Raw genomic sequence first — 14969 nt, 5'->3', positions numbered from 1 at the left:
CCTTGCTTCAGGGCTTGGTCCCTTAAAAAAGAAAAAAGGAAAAAAAGATTACACACAACCCCCGAGTCCCTGGTTTTAGAATGACAGAATTTAAGGGTATAAACAGCTCTGGATCTTTCTCAAAACAAGTTCAAAAGTGGCACTGAGTGTGAGCGTCTTTAGATGAACATTATCAGATATAATATTAAATAAAAATCCTTTCAGTTGCTTTTACTTCATCATAACAATTCTAATTGTGTGACATTTAGAAACTTAACTCCAGTCCCTATATCACTGTGTTGTTTTTGCTCCTTCCAGCATTAATACAGCTGTTTCCAAGTTAGCAAGTCTGCTTCACATGTGGCTCTGCTATTTATGAGCTCTATTGATTTGCAGGGTGGACATGTTTATGTGAACTCTTCATAGTGTGGGGTATCTTTATTGCCTTGTGATGTGGATATGTCCAAGTCTCTCAAGTGATTTCTCGGTCTCTAATTCGAACAGACAGCATCAAAGGCAACATCATTGAGCTTTTCCCGTTATTAGCGTGATGTGCAAAGTTCAATGTGTGTGGAGCACAAAGGCAGAGAGAGCCTGTCAAAGCCAGTTTCTATTTAACGCCACTCTTTCAGCAAAGCATGGGAACGAGTTACCAGCTTCTGCCCGCTATACTTATTTATTTATTTGACAGGGACAAAGCTCATTAATCAAAACATGTCAGTTTTCACCTCAATGTAAATGGGTCAGAGTTAGCCAAAGCTAAATCTCATCTGTAGTCCCTGGGCAGGCCCTTAAAAAAATGAATGATAAAAGAAAGACAGAGTGTATAGTGTGCCAGCACACAGCACCATACGTTGATGCCATGTGTGTGCATACAGTATGTGCAAGCACCCAACACTATGTCCATACGAGTTACCAAGTATAAGCAGAAGCACATATTTCTGTCCATGACCCGTGTATGGTCATCCATCCCTAATATGACTGATGTGACTGAGCATCAGTCATCTATGTTGGACTCTTGGTGGGGCGAGGCCGGTGTCATGGAGTAGAACCATTTCACACAGGGCCCCCCCCCCGCCAGTCAACCTCACCCCATGCAGGTTCTGTAGCCAGTAGGGATGGAAGGGATGGCAGGGAGGCGGGAGTGAGGGTTGACCATGACAAAATCCCTGGCGGATGGATCAAAGCTACAACTCTCCCCTATACCCCCAGAATGATGTGACCTGAACATCTGCTTCAGCAGCACCCGTGGGAGTCGATAAATCCGTCTCGACATCTCGGCGGGATCTCAGAGAAGAACCGAGGATAGCCGCCCCCGCCCCCCCTCCCCTCCCCCACAGCCACTTAATCACTCGGTAATTTGTGGAGCTTTCACAGAGACTTTTGGTTATCCTGTCCAGACGTGATCCGAGGCCCAGAAAAGAAGAGAATTATGCATGCATGTTTCACAAGGAATGGACCAAATATCCTCCATGATGCTTGTCCAAAGACAGAACTCAGGCAGTTTGCACAGTAGAAGAAGGGCTCAGTCTGAATGACTGGGAATTATTCAAATGTAGCCTCAGCACTTTAGTGGGACTGCTTTGGCTTAAATTGCTGAGACGGGAGAGAGAGAGAGAGCGCGCTCTGTGTGCACAATGCACGCGCACATACGTCTGCATCTATATACATGACTGCCTGACGCGGGAATGCAAACATGTGCGGGGCTCTCATGGGGAAGGCGTGGAGGCTGCATACATTCACACATCATGATTCATGCGTTTGAGTCTGTTCCATCCATCTCATTCACACAGTCTCATGTTAGCATAACGACATGCAAGCTGTATGCACTGTGACTTACAGAGGAACATGTGTGTGTGTGTGTGTGTGTGTGTGTGTGTGTGTACGTGAGATGTATGCACGCAGGCACACACACACAAAACTCAAAACAATAAACAGGCCCCCTCCACCCCTCCCCCACACACACAGTATAGTACGCATGCACACGTACCCTGAGGCCTGAGTTTGTTATTCCAACATGACTGGTCTTTCCTCATCCCCATATGTTCCAATTGGAGAGTGTAACAATAAAGCCGGCTTTGTACTTCATTGTGCACCGATAGGAAGATGTGCGTTAAATTGATCACGTATACGTAGGTGCCACATTAACACTGAAGGTATTGACATCAAGAACAATCACATTCTCATTGCATTATGTATTTCCGGTGAAAGGCATTGTGTTATTGAGACTCTTGAATCAAACGTTGAAAGACCAAAAATGCTAGCGATTGATGCCTGCAGATGCAAGTCAGTGGAACGTGGTCAATGCGGCGCGCTTAATCTCCCGGGGGAACCCCCCCGAGGCGCTAGCACAACATGAGAGCCTCAGCCAAGTATGATGGAGAGGCCTTTACTGGGGGGGGGGGGAATGCTTGCTTAAACCCAAAATCCAATTGTGCCTAGGAGTATAGGGAGAGCATGTGAGAACACTGGAGAGAGTGCGATTAAGCTAAACGAAGGCAAAACTGTGCAGAGAAACAGCCAAGCAGAGCACAAGGATCAAGGATGAAACCAGCACTGAATGCAACTGAACAAGCACTGAATACTACTGAACTTTGTTCTGTGACATTCAGTGAGTCATCTGTAGGATTTAGTACTTTAGTACTGTAGGAGTCCATGCCTGTTCCGTTACTGTACTTGATCCCTGTGCGGCAGACAGTTAGATGGCTGGTTCAGTATACAGTGTCACCTTTGTTTTGCTTAACTGCGGTCGACGTAAAATATTACGTTGACAAACCATAATCAAAACAAAGCAGTGCTGTCCCAGCCAGCGTCAACCTTGATTCTTTAATCAGATTCACCCAGGGCCAGTATTGTTACAGCTTGCTTCTTGGCAGTGTTATACAGAAACTGGTAACCTATCGAGGGGAAGTAACACACACCAAAGAGTGTATAGGTGCTGATGTCACACTCTATAGCTTCTTATGCATTGACTTTAATGACTGACAAAGTGTCTCTGCGAAATTGTCGGGGAGGTGGCTCTGACTCGTTTACGACCGTCAGTCACTCATATTTGATACCGCCTGTTTCTAGCGAAAATGTAACTAATTCAGCAGCAGTATAACATTAGCGTTTTATCTCAGTCAGTTGATAAAGCGGTGACAATCTTCAGCGTAAACGGATAGTCAAGAGCATGTGTTCACTGAAGAAGGTGATAGGAGTAAATGTCAGTTCTAAGGTTATAGCAAGCAGAGTGTGTGCAACATTAGTTCCCACTTTTTTACCTAACCGTTTCAATCTTACAATGCAAATAAAAAGTAAATGAACCCGTGGCCTTCTACCGATATTGACGTCAGACTTCAATGCTGAATGAGTTGTACAAAGGGTAAAAGTCGGTTTAGAAATTGCACGTGCTGTAGTGCTTGACCATGAAAATGAATGAATGAATATAGTTGTGACAGCGTAGGAATCAGGTATAGAATATCTTTTGAAATTTCAGTACACTTGACCATGAAAATAAATGAGACTGACACTAGAAGACTCCACAATATAAAACTGGTCATGACAAACACACACTGCACAGATGCTTCCATTAATTGACTGTCATCAAGCTCCTTGGAGGGGTGGCCATGTGTAGCATCATATACCCTTATCTGTGTTGCCTAATTCTATTGTAATTGTTTTGTGTGATGTGATGCCTTGGAAAACATTCAGACTCTAAATGTGTAATTGTATAGTTGGTCTAACTCATGGGTCATGGTTTACCTGGTTTGAGTAGATTGGTCCAATTACTAATCATTGTGGGCAAAAACCTTATTGGCTATTTCCCCTACCATCAGCCCTCAATGAATTGCATTGAATGGGAATTGAATGGGGCTATGGGGTGTTGTGCTAATTTGCTTATTTCCATCGAAATAAGTAGTAAAGTGTGCCGCTTGGGTTATTATTTACATAATTATGAAGAGGATATATACAAAAAATATATAATTTTATAATTATATAAAATAAGCGAATTAGCACAACACCCCATAGCCCTATTCAATTCCCATTCAATTCAATGCAATTCATTTAGGGGCTTATGGTAGGGGCAATAGCCAATAAGGAGCATTTGCACAAAATAACACCTGGACCTCTTTGATGGGGACGTAACAACTACAAAGAAAGGTAAGAAAGCCTTTTAGCATGGAATTCTCCTTTAAGACACTGACATGATAAAGTCTAGGCGGTTTATTCACTTCAAAATACAGCCTATAGCCATGCAGGAGTAATCCTCCTCATGGCCAGGGAGGCGTGATGAAGTCAAGGATCTGGGTTTAATGATTTTGGGATCAGGCTACGAGAGCGGAGCAGCGCAGGGAGAGAGGGATTGGGTTACTGTGGCCCCCGCGGTCCCACAGAGTGGCGACCTGCTTGTCCATCTCTCTGTAAAATGCCACATAACAGAGATGAAGTGATTTCCTGTGTTTGTTGATGCAACGGCCGAGGCTGGGAAAGAGAGAGAAGTTAGCCCTTTGGTCAGTTTGTTATACAGTGGTTGCAACTCATGGTAGCACAGAAAAGGGACATCATGCGTGAGAACACTCCAGAGCTCTCTCTCTCTCTCTCTCTGCTGAATACATTTCTGCCTTCAATTGAAGACCCAGGAATGTCTAATGAGGAAAACTGATGCCGGTGAGCTCTTCTCCCAAAGTATAAAGTGCTCCAAACGTGACTGGCTCAAGGTCTAAAAGGTATACGTACCAGTTCTTTATTTTGCCATTACATTTAACACTCTGCAAAACACAATAATCACAAATCTCAATAATAATGACAATTCTCTGAAATAATAAAGCATATCATGCCGTTGCTGTTTATTATAATTTTGCCCCACTTTGTCATATAGGCCTACTACAACAGCATGAAAAAAATAGCCGATCTGTGGTTATTATAAATAATTAACCAACCTTGACAACTATTTAACAATGTCTTGTAACTAACTGCATCGGATCCATTGGACTCTTTCTCCCCCCGCCCCGCCATTTCCTGAAAACAACAGTTTTGGACATACAAGGTTTCCGCCCGACAACGACAAAGTGTGAGTGTTGATTGGATGCTCATAATGCTCTATATTATTCAAAAGCGCTGATGAGGACTTGCATAGAGAAAGGTTTAGACTCCCACGCCATGCTGGAAAGTAAAGGTATACAGGCCAGTGCGTCATTGTCTTGGGGGAGAAGACAGCCTCCACGTGGCCTCCCCCGCAAGTAGGTCTATACTATAGCTAAAGAGTATTTTTTCAACCAAGGTTCATGTTTTAGGTTGTTATTTAGAGAAAGTAAAATATGAGTATAAATGTTTATTTGCTGCTTTCTTTCATTTTAGCCATTTTAGCTATCTATATGAGGCTAAATATGTAAAAAAAAATTACCAGAAATGATGGTGATTTCTTTCTCTATTATTTACTGATTACAAATTAAAAATTACATCTGGCCACAAAAGATCACAGGATCTATTGGATGTGAAGGGGGAGGGGACAAACTGACATATATAGACCAATAAGGGCCTTTCTCGGCCCCACCTCTCTCCCATTGTTTATATTGTGTTTTAGTTTCCAAGATGGCCGCAGCACCAGGAGGGGGTGGCCTTACTGGGCTGAGTTCACACATTCAATGGCCTCTCCAATGCATTTCCAATGGAAGCCCATATGTTTTGACCAAACATTTAGTTTGATGGGGGGGAGGGGGGCAGAGCACATCTATCAAAGCTGTGTTCAGACACAAGTCAGGTTTCAGTGTCTTGAATGCAGCCCAGTAAGGGCATATGTCGACCGCGCCCGCTCACCTCCGCCCCACCCCCTCCTGGTGCTGCGGCCATCTTGGATCCTAAACACAATATAAACAATGCGAGAGGGGTGGGGCCGAGAAAGGCCACAAATATTGAGACTGGTCACCCGTGTGACTGTTTCATGTAATCAATTCCCGACAGATCTCCAAACTGGGCACTGGTTTCAGTTCATTCAACCTCCTCTTGTGTGTTTGCTATTGAGGTGCACCCTATAGGAGACATTTATACTTCATTGCGCAACAGTATTGCGCACAGAGAACAGCTGATATACAAGCACACATCACATCGCATCGCGGAGGCGACTGTGAGTGTAGAGGTCTGCGTGCGCAACACCATTGCGGGGCGAAGCATAAATTATACTTGATGGGCTGCAGGTGCGTGTGCAGCCGTGCACAAACAGGCTCTGCCGCCGTGATCATGAGCGCACCTCCCGTTCTCATGACAACGACTGGAAGTGTGGTTTTGAGGACAACTGTTTTGAATTGCTATTATTGTTCACACACACACACAACAGAAACCAATGGATTATATATTTCAAGAGTGAGAGCTCACAATAAACATCCTAATCGTTCTTCCTCCACACTGGGAGAAAAACAGTTCGACTTTTTTACACGTGAGTGCAGTTCGAATTTTTCCATTGCATCTTATGAGAGGTGGGGTTCTTGTGCTGCCGGCCTGCGTGCACATGCTGGTGCTTACGTCGTCTGTTAAGGCGCCTATAGAGCCTACGACACACAGTATAGCATCCCCCTAGTTAGTAACCTCTACCTTCCCATTCAGTAGATCCTGTGATCATTTGTGGTCAGATGAAATTTCCTGGGGTCTAGTAGGACTATAGTAAAATAATAAAGAAATCGCCGTCAAATGTTGTAAAAAAAAAACAATAATACGTATTTAGCCCCATATTCGAATGCCCCTGCCCCCCCCTGTCGAATAGCTAAAATCGTGAAAAAGTAAGCAAGCAAATGAAAAAAATAAATAAGTAACACTCATCTTTTACTGTCTCTAATAACAATCTAAAACATGAACCCCCCAAAGTTGTCCTTTAAGTACAGCCTCAGCGTTTCTCAAGGAACTATACTGGTAAATTGATTTCTGTCTGCTGCTGCACAATCTCCATACGTTACACATTTGAAAACCAAAACACATTTCCTCCTGATTGCTTCTCATTCTGGAAATGATGTCTCCAAAACCGCGGCCGGGCTGATTAGTCTGTCGACTCTGTCGGCTCATACAACGAGTGATTTATCAGGGCGTATTGATAAAAACAATACAATTCCAATATACAATGTATACTATAGCCTACAACACAAGGTACATTAAGGGTTTGATTGGTAAAACAAAAGCGAAACATTTGAACACAATGTTGTCGTACGTATGACAAATAGCAATGAAGCTCTACAAGCTCACAACTATTCCAATCATGGCATGCAGTACAGACAATTTGGACAGATTTTCACAAATTGTGCAAACTTGCCCAAAATAGGGATGTCAGGGTTAATTAACAAACTGTTAAACTGTGGGAATATAAAGAATATCAAACATATATGAGACGAGGTCAGAACGGCTTGAGGGGGAATATCAAAAGCAGATCAGAGGCATGAGTCAATCCCTGAATATATACTGTAGGATTTATGTGCGGTTTCATCAACTCGGGCCAGGGCCAAAAAAGCCAAGAAATAAATAAAAGAAAGCACAATCAGCTGATTGCAGTGACAGGTGATCCCGAGTATGAACACATAGTCAGTGAGGACGTCTTTAGAGTAGACCCCCTCCCCCCCCCCCCCCCCCCCCCCCCCCCAATTTAATGCAAACCGACTCCATCTGGCACTCTGCAGTCTTACGTAATGTGGTTGAAATGGGTTTCCTTCAGTCATCAGCAGAAGTGTTTGCGAGCAACATCAATACACTTTTTGACCATTACCGCAGTGCAACAGCACATGGTGTTCCAAATCACATTCCCTGGCAGGGCGTGATCCCTCGCATATGGGGCCTATAGGGTTCAAAGACGGCCCCGCATCATCGCAGAAGCCTCTGCCAGGCCAGAAATCCTACAGGCATGTTTGCAAAGGCTGGCCAGGGGTTACAGAGGGTAGCACGTGTGGCTCATGCTGCCGTTCAAGGATCTTTGTGTGGGGATTGACAACGTTGAAGATGGCTCAGAAGGAGAGAGAAAGAAGCTCATGGATGTGTGTGGGGGTTAGACAAGGTGAGGTGGAGAGAGGGGAGAGAGTTCTACCGTGGCCCAGAGAGGGAGACACAGAATATTAAAGGGACACTTGACACTTCACCCTTTTTGCAAAAAAAATATATGTTAATGACGTTTAGAAGATTTAGAACACTTTCCTGGGGGTCTTTATGTGTGTAATTGGTGGTTTTAGATAGTTTAGATTTTAGCAGTCCAGCCCAGTGTCTCTGATGTCATGGACACTGGACTCACTTACTTCCTGGACTACATGTTGTCTCAGTAAGACAGCCCTCCCCCTATCCACAAGGAGGAGCAGTGCACCAAAGCATTATGGGAATTGTAGTACAGGAAGGAAGTGAGCCCAGTGTCCATGACATCAGAGACACTGGGCTCATTGCTAAAATCAAAAATATCTAAAACCACATATTTCACACATAAAGACCCCAGGAAAGTGTTCTAAGTCTTCTAAACGTCATGGTGAAGTGTCCCTTTAACGCTACAGTACAGTATGTAGCTTATATGTCTTTTGTCCCGTTCTCCCGATGGAGATACAGTAGTAGGTTAACCGCAATTATGTCCAAAGTGAAATAAAGATAACGTCGAATCTAGTGTAATCCTGTGCGGCGTCTTCTTCACATAAACTGTATATGGTATTATTGGTTGACCAGGTTCAGAGAAGTGGTTCTCGATGTGGGGTTCCAGGTCCAAATGGATGGACCCTTGGGCAGGTCTATATCTCAGAGGGTGTAAAAATGGATCCATTTGGTTCCATTTTGTACTCCCTCAAGAGTTCTGGTGGTGGTCATTGAAATGAAAAATAAGATGATAAAACGTTGAGAACCACTGGAGTACAGACACCACCTCCGACCACTACACATTGTAATGTTCTATACCGCAAAGACATGGTTAAGTAATGTTTTAATAATTCAAACAAGTCCTTTAAGGGTAGCGAGAGTGGGGGAAGTCAGACAGAGTGGTGAGGGGATGCCCTGAGAGGGAGAGAGAGAGAGGGAGAGAGAGACCCCCACACACACACAGAGAGAGAGAGAGACCCCCACGGAGCTCCAGTTAGCTTAGCCTGCAAACCTGTTTCTGATCAGCACATTCCATTTGCATGGAATCACAAAGCTTTTCTCCTGCCAGCAATGACTGACACACACACACACACACACACAGAACTTCTCATTATGCACTGTTGCATTTCGCGTTTACAAACGTCCCCCACACTCCGTGAGGGGGGGGAGGGGGGGGGGTCTCTTCACAATTGCGACATCTTGATATTCAAAACATTTCTATCTTGTCACTCCGCTATGGTGAGTTTATTTCACATCCCCACCGGGTTGCTCTATCCAGCTTCAAAAGACTGCTCCCATGATGTCCAATTGTCAACACAATAGGCTTCAAATTTCCATCCGAGACCAGATTCTACAAAAATGTCTTCTAAATCATGACAGCTTTCTGGAATGTTTCTATATCATTGGTTATCAAGCTATATTTCATGTCAAGGACCCCAACAATTGGCCGCCGACCCCATCTGAAAATATTTTGCTCCAGGGAACCCATTAGAAGCAAAGATATGTGTTAAAAACGTTCGCTGTGAAAAGCTCATAGCGCAGTATACCGAGTGCCGTGCTACAAGCTTGTAGATCTGCGATTTTTCAACAGCTAAAGTTTAAAATAGTGCTTAAAGTGGTAAAAAGAAAGCTATAGGCTAAGGTGACACAGATGCGTTCCCATCCTGAATGGGGTAATGTCTCCACAACAGCAAATAAATCACCACTAAACCGTGGCATAACATTTTAATTAACACCGATTTGAGTCGTAACAAAAGGTAGGAAATAAAATTACAAAAAGGCATCAAACACTCTGTAGAATTCACAGTCTGTGGGTACTACTGTATATGAAGGCACATTGTGTACTTTTTAGGGTGCATGGGGATTGTCTCGTGTGAAAAAAACGGCTGCAGTTTAACCCCCTGTTGGCCAGGGGTCGCATCCGCCTGCTGCAATCCCGGGGAAAAAAAGTTGGACCTGGTCCCTCTGCAGCCAAAGGCTATAAAACATTTCAGGGCTGCTCCGTGACAAAGGGCTTGCAGAGTGTGCTGGAGTTATTATGGAGGCACCGGAGTGGAGAGGGGCTGAGCGATGGCCATTTGGCTAACACGGTCAAGGCTAATGTCAAGTAGCAGCCCCCTCTCTCCCCCGCGGTGTCCCCCCATACCACACGAACATCTGCACTTTCACCTCTTTTAAAAGGAAAGAGCAGGGTGAGCACAGTGCTCTCAAATTGGACTTGGGAATGGGGGGGAGAAAACGTCTCCGGGGGGCCGGGAGACATTCCTAAGAATATCACAGGGTTTAATGCGCTTCATAAACAAAAAAGCACTTCGTTGAATCCTGGATGCGATCACATTTCTGCCAAAAAAAGAGGACAAAATCAAACTGGTGTTGCTACAAGTGGCATGTATACAATACAAATCCATCGATACAAATAAAATAACCACAAATACATTATATACATACATATGCCAAGGTTTTAGTGTGTGTGTGTGTGTGTGTGTGTGTGGTTTCTTTTTGGTCTGTGGTATTGTTATGGACTCCAAAATCAACACGGGGATTTAAAATTGATTGCTTTGCCAACAGTATCATTCATTCGACAGACATGCATAGTTGGGTTTCCATCACTGGAATGTCCTTTGTCCTTTTTTTTTTTTAAGAGGACATTTTGTACCGAAGTGTCCTTGCATCTACCACTGTGAGTACACACAACTATGTCTAAAGCTTTTTAAACACAATTCGCAATAACAGTCATCTCCAGCTAAATGTTCCTACGTTTACTTTAATTTATCTCTTTAGCCTGAATATTTTCTTGCATGAAGGTTTCAGTCAGTTTCATTCACCTTCACCTACAGTACATTGGATTGTCCACGGCTCTCGGCGCAAGCTGGCCTAATTTCCTTTCAAATGTATTCAACGAATAACAACAATAACATCTACTACACACACATCCTTCTTTTTTTTTTTTAGACGTTTACCAGGTGTTACAGCATTACCCGTCCTGGTGGCGGGCCATGACCCCCCGTTAAGCATAGTGCAATCACGAAGCAATCACATCTCAAAACCGTGTGCAGGTCAGTGTATATGCAACATCATGGCAGATCTCCTGCCTCATAGAAGAAGTCAAAGACAAAAAGTGATCAGTGGTTTGTTCTTTGTTTTGCATTTTTTCCTCTCAATCCATTTCCCTCTCCTCCTACTCCTCCTCCTCCAAATGATATTCCACGGTAATATCCAAAGGTTGTTAAAGGGGGGAGGGGGCTTAAAAGTGAGAGTGGGCGCTCGGTGTTGAGAGATGAAACAGACAACTCTCCCAAGTCCTCTACTGGGTTCACTTCACAGTCCACTCGCTTATCTCCGTACCAGAGTCTTGTTTATATACACTTCAGTGTCTGTTTCTGTGTGTGACCTGACCCCTGCCGAGGGGGGACGGGACGGGGGAGAGGGGACGGGTTAGGGGGAGTGGTTCACAACTTTTCTTCATTTCAGGGACCCCCGTTTGATATGCATTAGTATAGGCCACGTACTGGATCCCCATTTTATCTAGCAGGGACCCCAATCTATACACTGTAAAAAATATCCTCAGTGTTTATTTAACTTTTGAGAGTGTACAAATGTACAGAGAGTGTACAGAACAACGTGTATGTATACACTCTCAGAGTTATCCATTCGGATCCCCCCGCGGGCGTGGTGGTGCCCCCCCCCCCCTCCCCCCTGGGCCGAGATCCGACGCTGCAGAAACAGCGTTGGGCTAGGGGCACCCCGCCTGCCCCGCCTGCTTGTCGTGCGCCCCGGAGATCCAGTGGTAGCAGTCGCTGGCGTTCTTGTCGCTGGACGGCTGCACGGCGCAGCGCGTGCAGTAGACGATGCCCAGCGCCACCATCACCACCACGAAGATGCACAGGGGCACCAGGAGGCCCACCAGCAGCCAGCTGCTGCCGCCCTCCTTCTGCTCCCTGCCTTCCAGGCCGGCGTCGCCACCACCGCCCTCGCTGCCCTCGCCGCCCTCGCCCTCCTCGCCACCGCCACCGCGCGCCGGCACGGCGGTGGACCTGGGGCCGGCCTGGGAGGGCCGGGCGGGCTCCGGAGGGCTGGTGTTCTCGCCGTAGTCCTCCACCACCTCCACCCCGACCTCCACCACCCGCACGGGGAACCGGGAGATCGAGTCTGGATGGTCCACCTCCTCCTCCTCCTCCTCCTCCCCCTCGTACTCGGTGTAGTCGGGAGGAGGCGACGTGTCCGACGTGTCTGCGAGCGGCTCCGTGGGCGCCGCCGCTGCCGCGTCGTCTCTGGGTTTCTGAGCGGCCGGCGTGGGGCTGAACCACATGAAGTTCCAGGCCCCTCCGGAGATGGTGGTGGTGGGCTGGGCCGAGGGGCCGGTGGTGGTCTCCTCCTCCTCCTCCTCCTCGTCGTAATAGTCCGGGGTAGGGGTGATGGGCTCGGTGGTGGGCGGGGGCGGGGGAGAGGTGGAGGCCGCGGCGGTGAAGGTGGAGGTGGGCGTGGCAGCCCACGCAGACTGAGCGTTGCCCCCCCACTCGTGCCAGTCTGAGTCCTGCCTCCCGGTGTCCTCCTCCTCCTCCTCCTCCACCTCGGCCACCCGCCGTGTCGGGGTGACGGGCGCCGTGCGGATGACAGGCGGCTCGTCCTGCGGAGGGCTGGTGACCCAAATCACGTCCGAGCCCGGGACTTTGGGCGGGTCCGTCAGCCAGTCCAGGGACTCGTCCCCCTCCTCCATCCCCTCCTCCTCCTCCTCTGGGGGCCAGTCGGTGTGCTGCGGGGCCCAGTCGTAGACGGGGTCCTCGGGGTCCCACACGGGGTGTTGGGTGACCCAGGGGAAAGGAGGGGTGACGGGGACCTGGGGGCCGCCCTCGCCGACCTTGCGGCAGGAGAAGTGGTCCGACAGCAGCTCGTAGCCCACCTCGCAGTAGCACTCGAAGCCCCCCTCGTAGTTCACGCACATCTGCTCGCACGTCCCGGGTATCTGGCACTCATCCGTGTCCTGGCAGCGGCCGGGGTCCTCGGGCAGCGGGGAGAAGCCCAGGTGGCAGTGGCAGATGTGAGAGCCCAGCGTGTTCTCGCACGCGTGCTCGCACGGGTCCCCCATGCACTCGTCCACGTCCTCGCACTCCCCGTCCTCCCCCGCCCGGTAGCCGTCGCGGCAGCGGCACTCGAAGCTCCCCGGAGCGTTGACGCACAGCTGCTCGCACGGGCTCTGCAGGCACTCGTCCACGTCCACGCAGGCGCGCTCATCTGGCGCCAGCATGTAGCCCTCGGGGCAGGCGCAGCGGTAGCCGTCCGACAGGGGCAGGCACTCGAACTGGCAGGGCGCCCCGCGGCACACGTCGGCCGGCTCGCAGCTCTGCCCGTCCGCGCCCAGCAGGAAGCCGTCCGAGCACTCGCAGCGGGAGTGCTCGCCGTCCTCCCGGCAGAAGTGCTCGCAGCCGCCGTTGTCCTGCCCGCACCAGTCGTGCGACGCGGGCGCGTCGGTGCAGAGCGGGGCGTCCCGCGACCAGCCCACGGTCCGGCCGTCCTGCCTCAGCACGCACAGGACCGACTGCTCGTCCCTGGTGTCGGCCGGGCAGGGCACGGTGGCCCTGGAGCCGACGGGCGCGTGCGTGAGCAGGCTGCTGAGGAGGTTGAACGGCGTGAAGTAGAGGGCGTTGCCGCCGCCCTCGCCCCACAGGGCGGGGCACATCCCCTTGTAGGTGTAGCGGCACAGGTAGCCGTCCACGGGCACGGAGCAGGCGCCGTCCAGCCACTTGAAGTTATCGAGCCGCTCGTGCGCCTCCGTGCTGTGGCTCATGACCACACAGCGCGGGACGGAGCAGGTGTTGGGAGAGTCCTCGCGCTGCCAGTTGGTGTACTCCGTGTCCTGGTCGCCCGTGGTCCAGGAGAAGCCCCGGAGCGGGCGCGAGGCGGTGCACTGGCGCGGCTGGCGCTGCAGCCCGATCCACACCCGCAGCGCCCGGGACGCGCCGCGCGGGGAGGAGCGCTGCGTCTCCACGCCGGCGAACAGCTCGGCGACGGTGTCGGCCTCCGCCTGGCGCTTGATGGTCGCCAGGTTGCCCCCTCGCTCCTTGCAGGCTCGCCAGGCGTCCAGGAAGATCTTGCGCTCGAAGTAGACCACGAAGCAGCCGTCCTCGTTGCACAGGGCGTCCGTCTCGCGCAGCTCCTGCGCCAGGACGGGTGGGGGGACGCCGCCAAATGAGGACAGCAGAGAGGTGAAGAGGAGAGCAGCTGCACAGCGCAACACAGAGCCCATCCTTCATTCGCCACCGACTCGCTCTCTCAAACTTGGATCTTTCTCTCTCTCCCTTTCTCTATATGTTTAACTTTCTTTGCCTTCTTTATCCCTCTGCCTGTACAAGTACAAGGTTTTTCCAGCAGTATAGTTTCTTCTTCTTCTTCTGTTCCCAATCTGAACTTTCCTCCCTACATTTGGACTCGTTCCTGCCGTCTTTCTCAGCTTCGTGCTCCTCACTCTACTCAGCTGAAAGAGTTCTGCACTGGAGTTGAGTGTTTGCAGATTGTCCCCAGATTTCGGAGGGAGGGAGGGAAGGAGGGAGGGAGGGAGGGAGGGAAGCGAGGGAAGGGAAGGGATGGAAGGAGCTGAAGGGGGGTAGGCAGAAGGGGAAAGAGGGAAGGGAGTTTTGGGAGAATTATTCTTGCCGTTTTTGGAGGACGTAGAGCAGTGGGGGCTCTGTGTGTGTGTGGGGGGGGGGGGGGTATGTGTGCATGTGTGCGTGTATGCGTGCGTGCGCATGCGTTGTGTGTGTGTGTGTGTGTGTGTGTGTGTGTTGTGTAAGAGTGCAGGGGGGGTTGCGGGAGACGCACTGATACAGTACATGCATTTCTCTCTCTTTCAGAGCGTGTCGTATGGTTTTCATAAGGCCGTTTATGGAAATGGTCTGGTACTCTGCCATTGTGCCCTGCAGGGCGCACAC

General features: G+C 49.1%; 1 protein-coding gene across 1 annotated transcript; it reads right to left on the bottom strand.

The window, feature by feature from the left end:
- Nucleotides 1-9752: 9752 nt before the first annotated feature.
- Nucleotides 9753-14510, bottom strand: cd248a (CD248 molecule, endosialin a). Its single transcript, XM_080792614.1, has one exon. The coding sequence runs from the start codon at nt 14285-14287 to the stop codon at nt 11777-11779; it is 2511 nt and encodes an 836-aa protein (XP_080648740.1). The 5' UTR covers nt 14288-14510; the 3' UTR covers nt 9753-11776.
- Nucleotides 14511-14969: the final 459 nt, after the last annotated feature.

The sequence above is a fragment of the Protomyctophum bolini genome (assembly GCF_963924005.1).
Source record: "Protomyctophum bolini genome assembly, chromosome: 20".
Taxonomy (NCBI): Eukaryota; Metazoa; Chordata; class Actinopteri; order Myctophiformes; family Myctophidae; genus Protomyctophum; species Protomyctophum bolini.
This window is presented reverse-complemented; position numbering and strand designations above follow the sequence as displayed.

What these genes read in the sequence shown, in the direction of transcription:
- cd248a (XM_080792614.1), bottom strand. Translation starts at nt 14,287, where the DNA reads ATGGGCTCTGTGTTGCGCTGTGCAGCTGCTCTCCTCTTCACCTCTCTG.